The sequence below is a fragment of the Vanellus vanellus genome (genome assembly GCF_965231255.1).
Source record: "Vanellus vanellus genome assembly, chromosome: 1".
In the NCBI taxonomy this organism is placed as follows: Eukaryota; Metazoa; Chordata; class Aves; order Charadriiformes; family Charadriidae; genus Vanellus; species Vanellus vanellus.
This window is the reverse complement of record NC_138905.1, coordinates 25703793-25714296: the sequence shown is the minus strand read 5'-3', so window position 1 is coordinate 25714296 and position 10504 is coordinate 25703793. Positions and strand designations below refer to the sequence as shown.

The 10504-nt window shown below is 43.4% G+C and overlaps 1 protein-coding gene across 6 annotated transcripts in view; it reads right to left on the bottom strand.

The window, feature by feature from the left end:
* Positions 1-3702: 3702 nt before the first annotated feature.
* Positions 3703-10504, bottom strand: part of CADPS2 (calcium dependent secretion activator 2) — a gene marked incomplete at its 5' end in the record, with an annotated part of 318699 nt that continues 311897 nt past the window's right edge. For all 6 annotated transcript variants that reach the window (XM_082495412.1, XM_082495415.1, XM_082495411.1 and 3 more), the window contains 2 exons: positions 3703-4687; positions 8151-8255. In XM_082495412.1, the coding sequence (XP_082351538.1) occupies positions 4517-4687; positions 8151-8255 (276 nt within the window). In that variant the 3' untranslated portion in view covers positions 3703-4516. The remainder of the gene's footprint in view (positions 4688-8150; positions 8256-10504) is intronic.

Below are 10504 nucleotides of genomic sequence, written 5' to 3'. Positions count from 1 at the left end.
AGCCTGGAAACACCCGGGGCCTGAGCCGAGACCCCCCCAGGACCCCAGGAAGAGTCGAGTGGGTGCTGCGTCCCCAGGGCCAAGGAGCGAAGCAGCTCCTCTGGACGCCTTTGATGAACACCCGGTTCCCCGGAGGCGGCTCGCCGCCTCGCTATAACGCCCCCCCCCCCCCTCCCCCGACGCAGCGCCGGCTCCTGAGAAGGGGTCTGCCCGCTCTCTGCTGGGGATCGGATGTAAAGCGCGGAGGGGGGGCTCTACAAGCACGACTCTCACCGGCGGGGAACCGGTGCCCCAAACCCTCCCCGCCGTCGCGGCGGTTCCCCCGGCCGCTGCCTTGCCTTGCCTTGCCTTGTCCATCGCCTCCTCGGCCAAGGGAAGGGGGCAACGATAGCCGTAGGGAGGGAGCTTTTGGCTCCGGGCACCCCCGCCCTTGGCCCCGACGGCGGGGTCGTGCCTTTTCCTGGCTCGGCTTCAACAGCCCCTTTTATGCCACAAAGGTGCGGGGAAGGGGGCCGGGAATTAAACGAGACCTCCTTGCTAAGGGCAAGCGGGGAAAAGCGGGGGCCTCGGTGGGGCTGAGCCCCCCGCACAGCCCCGGGACGGAGCGGCGGGAGAAGCCGCTGGCGCCAGGACCGTAGAGCGAGGGGTGATGCTGACCTTCTCCCGACGGGCGCACACCTCCAGGAGGGTGCGGAGGTTTTCAACGCGTAAATTAAAACGTGAAGGCGGCCCTCGCTCCCACGGCAGCGGGGGTTTTGCCGGGGCTGCGGGCGGCAGCCGTGCCTGGCTCCGAAGCTGTCACACAGATACTCACTGGCCTTCTCAAGCTTGGCGTTGGCTCATGGATTCACAAATCTAGTTACTAAGAAAATACGTGAATTAGTAAGATATGGAGTGACCTTTGGAGTGCTGTCATTTCTGTACTTGCCTTCCCGTGATGTCTGCTGTGCCGCCTTTCTAATAATAACTTATCAGATACTTTGTGTCTGCATTAACGTCTCTGCAACTTCTTCATGGTTATCTCATCTTTGCTTTTTTTTTTTTTTTTTTTTACTATTTCCTTACTCATCTGGATGTTACAACAGATGTGTCTTGCAAATACTGCATGCAGATGAAATTGTGTAGCAATGTGCTCAACGTAAGGGGTGTATATGTGCCATGCTTCGTGAAATTTGAGTAACTCAGACCCACTTCAAACCACAAACATTCATAGTTGGTTATTTATTTTTAAAGATGATGTCAGGGCACAGGAAGGGTTGACTGAGAGCTAGGAGGACTCCCCAGGCCAACAGGGCAGGACATCACCAACCAGAGCTGATCCCACCACCTCCAGCCAGGGAGGAGGCCAGGCCAGAGCAGGGGGAGAGCTGGCGGCAACCCATAGTCTAGATCACCGACATGTTTGTGATGATCAGGCAGGTCTGAAGTCAGTCCATGGGTCAGGGTCTGGATCAGCAGCACCCATGAGCTGAAAAACAGCACTCCTACCCCATCGCTGGGGCAGAGAGTGGCAGCCCTGGACTGAGCTGAGCTGAGCTGAAGTCCCTGGGCAGAGGCTGTGGGTGGGGGTCCCAGGTGAGGCCAGTGAGGACCATGATGGCCTGAGTCCTCTTGAAGCCCTGACAGGTGAAATTAGTATAACTGTAATTGTCCAAATCAATAGAGAGAGTTGTTAGCCTTACCAGGAAAGCCTTCTCCATGTGGAGACAAGTTGGGACAGAGGACAAGCCCACAGGGGAGATGAGGGAAAATAGTGTTTCCCACAGGGCTGTGGGCTAGCAGGGCTGGCCAGATGGGTTACTGCCAGGTGGGTCTCTGCTGAAGGAGGGTTGGACCCATCACCTCCTGGGCTGTACTGGTGACTGCCACTTCTGTCCCAGTGTTTCTAGTTCCCACTCCAGGCCCCCCACTGTTAGTGACTTGCTAGGGGCAGCATCCAGTTTTGACAATGCTTCATACCCTCGTGTCATCTCAGAACCTTAAAAATTTCCTAATGCCACCTTCTTGGAATGCGTTACCCAGGGCAGTGGTGGAGTTCCCATTCCTGGAGGTATTTAAGGGTTGTGTAGATACAGTGCTCAGGGACATGGTTTAGTGGTGGGGCTTGTCAGTGTTAGGTTAATGATTGGACTAGATGATCTTACAGGTCTTTTCCAGTCTAGGAGATTCTGTGATGCTGTGATTCTTGGGAGAGCCCTGCTTGGAGCTGGCATTCCCCTGCACTGGGTGGCCTTGGCAGGCACTGCAGGGCCACCACGGTGACACCTGCCTTCACCTGTTTACAACTGGCTCCTCCACAGGCATCTCCACAGGGTCTCAGGGAGGTGAAGGTTAGGGGGAGAAGGTAAGCAGGGGGATCTTTGCGGAGACAAGCTCCCTCTGGGCCTGATCAGCACTGATCTCTCTCTGCCTTATTTTTTGGGGGAGCTGTATGTTATGTTGGGCAGCTGAACTTCTTCTGTACCCCGGTGCCACAGCCAGACCGGGTTGAGGCTGGAGCTCTGGCCCGACAGGCTGCTCCTTACTGAGCCTGGGTTTCAGCCAGAGCCCCACCTGGCCCTTCAAACGCTGTCAACTTCCACTCACTGGCACGACTAGGATGAGAGATGGGAAAGGGATATGCAATTCTTTTTATTGCTATCAAAACCCAAAACAGCAAACCCGTCTGGGAGCCTGGGAATGGTGGAAAATACTACTGAGGCTCCCTGTGCCTCCTCTAGCCCAGCAGAGCTGGAACCATGAACGCCAGGCGATGGAGAGGAGCAGGCTGTGTGCGCCCCGCTTGCCCCTCCGGCCACCCTGCCCCGCACCAGCCGCCTCCTGCCCTGCTGATCCCCGAAACACACATTGCCCTGCAGCCGCACGCACCCTGGGGCCAGGGGAACCTGCACCCAGCCCTCCCAGCCTCCCCAGGCACCTCCGAGCGAGCACTCGGTTGCAGCATGAGATGATGAGAGGAATGGCCATCCCCACCAGCTCCCATTTCTCCCTTTTCGTTGAATTCATCTCAACTCCCATGCAGATGAGGGGGCTGGTTTGCCGCAGGAAGTAATTGCCACTTTGGGTTTTTCCCTGGACATAGCCAGGCAGAAGTGTAAATTGCCCTTCCCTGTTTGGCCGAGCTTCCACGTGTGCTGAAAAAACTTTCCCTACAGCTCTCGTTCGGAATTCCTGCAGCTCTGTGTGCTTGCGGCAGACCCCTAAAGTCCTACAGTCTGTTCTTGCAGGGAAACTTCACACCAGCTTCGCAAATCCTCAACAGTCCGTCAGCGAAGCCCCTCAAGTATAACCCTACGGCTCAGCGAGGACCTCAGCAACCTTCCTTACTTCTTTGGGTATATCTTCTGCGTTCTTTCTGATTTTGTCTACACAAACCCAGGAATTAGTCATGTTCCCACAAAAAAAAAAAAAAAGAAAAAGCAAGCCGCATATTTCATACCTTGTGTGATTTTTGACCAATGAAAATTTGAATTCTTTCTAACTTATATTGAGGGCATAGGAAAATGGGCACTGTCTGTCTGCCAGTGAGGGGTTTTTGTTTGCTTTTTTTCTTTATCAAGGCATCGTGTCCTTGGATATTTGTTTGCTAAATATATCTGCCTTATAAAATAAATATATTCGCTATAAATCACTATATAAACTAAATATAATAATCTTCCCCAAAACTTGTTCCCATGAGGAATCATATCACAGTTCAAATGGTTTGAAATATTGAAAACATCTTTTAATTGTAGAATTCTATACAAACTTGGGTAGATACAGAAGTGGTCACGACAAACAGTGTTCTTATTGCCTGAAATTTTTCACAGAAATCGAAACATTGATGGCAAGCTTACCGACATCCAACATGATGAGATATCTTTAAACTTGCAAAATGAATGGACACAACAACACTCCTAAGTAGTTTGTATGTGTTGGACTGTCCTTGGAGTCCTACTACTTATATACCAACCTCAAAATACAAAGAACCAAGGTTAAAATTTTTAATGCACATCACATAATAATGTAAAATTAAGCACAAAAAAAGGTAAACAAGGTGTAAACCTGAAAATACACTATGTTTTTACCTAGGGCACTGACTTATTCCAAGAATGATTTCCTGTATGCTTGGCTTTTAAGTGAGGCACACATTTTGTTTTCTGCACAGGACATCAATATCTGATGGAGATACAAGAACGAATGGCAACGAACAAAAGGGAAAGAAACGTAATCACAAGTGGAACTCAAACTCCATGCCAGTGTTCTCGCAGCCCTAAGCAAAGCTATACATTAAAATATGCTACAACCATTGTTCTCAAAAAGTCCTTGGCACTTTTCCTCTGATAATCTTACTTTCTTTTTTTTTTTTTTTTTTTTTTTTAAATAGAGCAAATTACATTTCTGCACCTATATCCTATATCATAAGGCAAAACTATAAATGCAACTACAAGGACAAGTTACCAAAAAACCTCAAGCCAAAGATACCCCCCACCCTCAGACCATCACTCCCAAACTCCAAATTCTTGCTGAAATAATATCATCCCTCCTCCTCATCACTGTCTTTCATAGTAATGCCCTGAAGTCCTCCTGCATCCGTGACTGAGACCGTGGCCTCCTCTACGGTCAGACGGCTGTGAACGGTATCGTAGGTTTTACTGTTCAGCGTTCCCTCCAGCACGCCTTGCAACCTGAAGTCTCGGTAGGTTTTCTGCAGCAAAAATAAAACATCCTGAATTGGACTTCAGCAAGTCTGAGCCGTCTTCCACTACACACTGGCCATCTCTAGCACGCCAGTGGAACAGCTTCGTTCCTCCTGCAGTTAGGGAACTATCATCTAGAGTTTGCTAAAGGTTTTGTGGTCTTAAGTTTCTGGGGTGCATGAGATTTCTATAAACTCTAGAGCGTCTACAAGCCACGCTTCGATGGTCATTCCTTTAAGAGATTGTGTTTTGTACTATGTTTCCATGACTGTATGCTGATTTCTCAGTAACTTCCATTTGTCTCATTTATTCAGTATGAAACCATCGAATAATTTTTCTAACTGCACATTGAAATGTGAATTTTGCTACAGGTCGTTCCGTCATTTCACAGAGAACGTCAACATGTGACTCTTTCCCCGTAATATGATTTTATTTGCATTTATCTTTACATTTATACGCCAAATGTGGAAAAATAAAATAAATTTTAGATTATGATCTATATCCGATAATGTAAACGTTTCTTAGGTGACTACTTCAGTCAGTTAATTTACATTCTAAAAGTCATCTACATTTTGACTCACATCTACATGTTTCTTTTCTTTTTTCACTTGAGAAATTTTCTTTCCCTGGTATCCATCCTTCCTAGGAACCAGCGGGTATGACTTTTTTCTTTGACTTTCTATCAAGTAAGAATTCTGAGTGGAATTGTTTTATTCATTGATGCTATGTTCAAGTGAGCGTATGGAAAATCATCTACTCTACCTTCTTTACTTTTACGTTGTAATACATCTGAAATAATATTTCCTGAAGTTAGCCTAAAAAGCTTAAGAAGGACAAGTTGATCTAGCTAGTTTCTTATTTTGCGTACAATATTACTACGAGTTCCCAATGTTTATGGAAGAGACTACAGGAAAAAGAAATGGAAAATAATTAAGGGCCATCACGCCCATTCCTCTGCCAGAAGAGGCTGTGCACAACCCTTAGAAAAAGAAAAGAGAAAAGAGCTGATCTCGTTTCACGCAATACATCAGAGAACTGCAAAAGACACCTCTCAAAACGGGTAACATTCAGCTGGGAGAATTTTTTCTGCCACTATCTATGATGATTATTTAAACCTTGTCTGAATCACTGCAACCGAGATTTATTTGACTTTCATAGGTCAGCTTCAGAGTCAATGGATGCAGCTTATGTTTTGCTCACACACTCCTGTGAGTACCCTGCCTGGTCTTTTTCAAGTGTCACCATTGCATTCCCTTTTTATAACACTGTGCATTCAATTTCCTTTTATGCTGTTAACAGGTCCTACAGCAATTTCTTTCAGTCTTACATTGTATTCCTCCCATTCTCAGACCAGCACTCTGGGGTTCAGTCGTTGCTCTTCTCTTGACATACTTTTGCAGGATAATAATGTTCACTTCCAAGCTTAATTTTTCATTTCTCCCTAACTTTCCTCTTGGTCCCTGACCCTTCTTTAGTCAAGTCCTTCTGCATGTGTCTCAGACATCTAACGGTATCTTTATGCCATCATCCCTCAGTCTTGGCTTTAATGGGAACAAGAAACATTTTCTTCTTCTGGTCATTCTTAATAATGCCACTACCTTTGCTGCATCCAAACGTGAAAGAGCCATCTATTTCCTACTCATCCCATGTCCCTCAAAAATGACTTCCTGTTACTTTTTGGGAATATTTCCAAGAGATGACAGGGGCAACACAGCCACACAGTTTTTCCAAAAGCAAACGGAGAAGTCCCTCCACTCACTCTCGAATTTGGAGGAACTGTGCCTCCCCACATGCCTCTTCCCAGCTGGGCTGTGGCAGTGAAAGCTTCTTGTGATACTCTACTTGAACCATTGTTTCGTATTTCCCAGCAGCCTCTTGTTGGATGAGTTCCTGTTCTTCCAGTTCTGCCACCTTCACCCACCAAAACACAGATGGACAAGATTTTCTGTCTTCCAGCACATAGACCGGTACCTCTGTGATTGACATTGTCTTCTTCAATCTGTATCCACAGAAGGTGCCACGGTATAACACGCTTGGAATTTATGTGCAAAGCGAACCAGGTGGACGGGCACAGAAGGGCGACCGCCATAACCAGTGTGTTCCCATCACCACCGGGAGCCTGCTTCTGTTGAGCAAGGCTAACCTGTGTGCCAGGCTGCAGAAGCAAGGCTGGCTGGCAGTGCTGCTCATTCACCTGAACTTCAATTTCATAATAGCCTCTTCCTTTAATCTCCTGGGTGATAGTTAACTGGTATAATTTAGTCTGCCCATTCTTACATCTCACTGGGCACAGTTTTTAGATCCTACAACACTTTTTTCCCCCCAGAGGGTGATTACCTTCACTTGAGAGGAGCTTTAAACTTTTCACAGGAGCCATTCATTTCAACCACAAATAGCAAATTGCTTCTACCGTTTGGGCACATAATATAATGAAGAGGCAAATTCTGTTCCCACAGAAATCAGTTAAGGTCAAAAATAGCAAAGCTAAGCTTGGGTGGTTCAGTGATCCATAATGCGAATCACTATTATGACTGTTTTCTTGCATATGTCTCTCGCTTTTCTTTTAACTAGTGAATCCTGAAAGTTGCAGTTGCAAATCTTGTGTCCATGAGTTAAAATGCTTCTGACTTCACAGTCTTGCATGAATTTCATGAGAAAATATTTTGAAGAAATCCAAGTCACTGTTGACAACAGGTGCTTCTTATTCCACATTTTTACAGATAACAAGAATGTTCAGAGTTAAACAAGACAGAATTAAAAGGAATAAAATCTGAACTGGCTTCCTGTCTCTTGCCTAAGGGTATTAACTGAGATCTGAAAGGGACCTAGAAGGAAATTTTCTTTTATGGTAGCTTAACCCATAATTGCCTATTGCAAGGTATTTTACACTTTGCTCGGAAGTATTTGACATTGGCCAGTGTAAATGACTGAGGACTGGACTGGAGGGATTGGTTTTCTATTGATACTCATCCCAGAGTATGAAAGATTGGAAGATGTTATCTAATATATTAAATATTGTTTTCCAGTTGAACCCAGTAATCACATGTGCATAAGAAAGAGAAAATAGTAACTTTTTAGGAGAGTGGGGAAATATTGAGAAAGAATGCTATTGTGATTATTAAGGTAAAGCAAAAAAAAATCTGTAATATGACAAACTAATTTACTAGGAATACTGTACAACATTGCTGTATGGATAGCAGTACTCTATTAAAATTCCTTGGAACAATTATAATTGTCACTGAGTCCGGAATGGACAATTATTTGTGCACAGGCAATTAACATTAGAGGTTTTAATAACTAGTTTTTCTTCTCAGATTTGCAACTACTGTGGAAAAAAGAAACCCCAACCCAAATGTACATAAGTTCTCAACTTTATTCAACTTTTTTCATCTTTTAGGGATTTATACATGTTAATACTTCATCACTTTTCTCTCTTTACTATGCAGCCTAACTCAAACACATTTTATTTACCTTCACTATCTTGATGAGAGTCTTCAGCTGGTAGATGTGAAGCTGAAGGTCTAATCTATCAGCCAACCACATGCATATGACTTTCATGGAGCTGCTGTACCATTGCTGAAAAGAAGCATAGAAAAACCCCACCAAACAACCCTGCAGTATTCATTTAACAGATTTGGTAATGAGAGGTAATGAAACACTTTGAAATAATCACAGATCAGCACTTGAAGTCAACAACGATATAATTTCCTGTTAAGAGAATTGCACGGGTCAGTAGGAAATCAAATAACTTGACCTAGACTGTTCTTTACATGAATTAGCAACTGCCGTTTTATCTTTCAGTTACAACATTTTCAAGCAAAACAGCGTTATGCACTTTGCGATCTGTCAGGAAGAATGGATATTAAATACACAATTACACGAGCGCATTGACAGCTAAAACAGCAAGGGAAAAAGCACAGGTAGGGTATCGTGAGAGAGATTTTGCAATACCTAGATTTTCCAATACCTAGATTTTCCAATCCAAACAGGAAAACAGCATCAAACATCGAATATGGAACGTGTCTTGCTTTTCTTCTTTTAAATCACTTCTTTATTAAGCAAAAACATTCAGAAATCCATGGAAACTGTGTTTAACTACGATCAAAACACCACTCCACCCCTCTCAAAGCAAACATGTTAAGGTTTTGTTTCATGCTAATTACTAATTATAATTACAGCCTACCTTATTTCCTTTTTGTGTCTCAGGCATGGGTATGTTTTCACTCAAAGCTTCACGAATGGATGGGGTAAGAATAAGCTCTCTGCTGTTGGTGTCTATGTTACCGTAAAAAAACGCTCAGATCCAAATTGCTACTATAATAGTTCTTTCACATTAACTGGATTAAAAGAGATTTTACTAAACATAGTTGTAGCAGTTTTCCTCCCCCTCCTGTAAAATACCAACCGGCTGTCATTTAGGCAAACTGTAAAAAGGAAGGGATTTTTTCTCATTTTAGCAGGGAAGGATTAAAAGAGTTTGTGTCGTAGCTCTGGTTCTTGTCTCTTTCCCCACAGGGAAGAGGCTTAAATTCCTTTCTAATGTAATTTCCTGTGTCTTTACAAAATACACAGATAGGCAAAGAGAGGAAACCTTGTGCGTATCTGAAAACGCAGCGTGTTAGGCAAGGTATACGTCGTGAAGTAATTCAAAGGAAGGATCTAACATGTCTCATTGGGCACCTCTACATTAACAAATAAAATAAAATACATATTGAAAAAATGAAGACAAATTCCTGGCTATTGGATGTAACAAAAGACAGAAATAGAATTCTTTCATCAAAACGTAAGCTCCCTGGAAAAAGCTTTAAAGACATACAGTAAAATATATGTAAATACTTTTTTCCTTACAGGAAACAGTCTCATCTCATTGTAACTATCAGTTTTAAGATAAGTTTGAAATAATATTTTCATAGAATAATGGCTTCCATTTATTTTGTTTAATGTGTTAAAATGTATTTTAATTGTAAATCATTTGAAATAAATTGATTTTACATTTTTTAGAGTTTCTCCTATTAGTTTACTATTTTACCGAAGTGAGCAAACAGCCAACACAAAATGCAGATAGCTGCACCTTCCATAAAAGCAGTTTGGTTTATTCAATAAAATGTGGGACCGATTTGGTATCCATAAAATACTGTTTTTTATCACTGAATGACACTCTTATACTATTTACATTATTTCACCCCAAACACGCACGCCGGTTTTGATTTCCTTTATAAGTACCTGTAAAATATTTTTAATGTGACAGAGTTGTTACTAAGTAGCAGCTGTAAACTATATGACAGGTGTTGGATGTATACAGATGTCTAGAAAATAAAATACAGTTGAGCTTATTCACTCGGGGAACTCTAGCTATCTAATAAACATAAAAAATCATATGCCAAGCATTCTACCCAGAATAACTATTGTCATTTGCAATAAGATGAGCCCAATTATTATATTATAACTCAGACTGTACAGTTATTGATCTTTAACATAATCATGGTAGAGAGAATGATTTTTGTAACGGAGTTTTCTCAAAACTGATATTCTTCCATAAAAAAACCCCCAAACAACGACACACCTACAATGCATTTGGTTTGTATCGAGTAGAAAGCAGAAGGGGCTCAAACTTGCTCCCATGAACAAACTACAGACCGGATTGAAAATTCTGTGATTGGTTTCTCCATGCAACACCACTGACTGGTGCAGATCACTGATATTAGACCCAGTCCCAATTTTCTGGCAAAACATGCGTTCCAAAGCCCAGACAGATAACTTCATTAAGACGGCTGCAGTAAAAATTAGACTCTCCGTGTATATATCTATGATATGATTACAGGCAC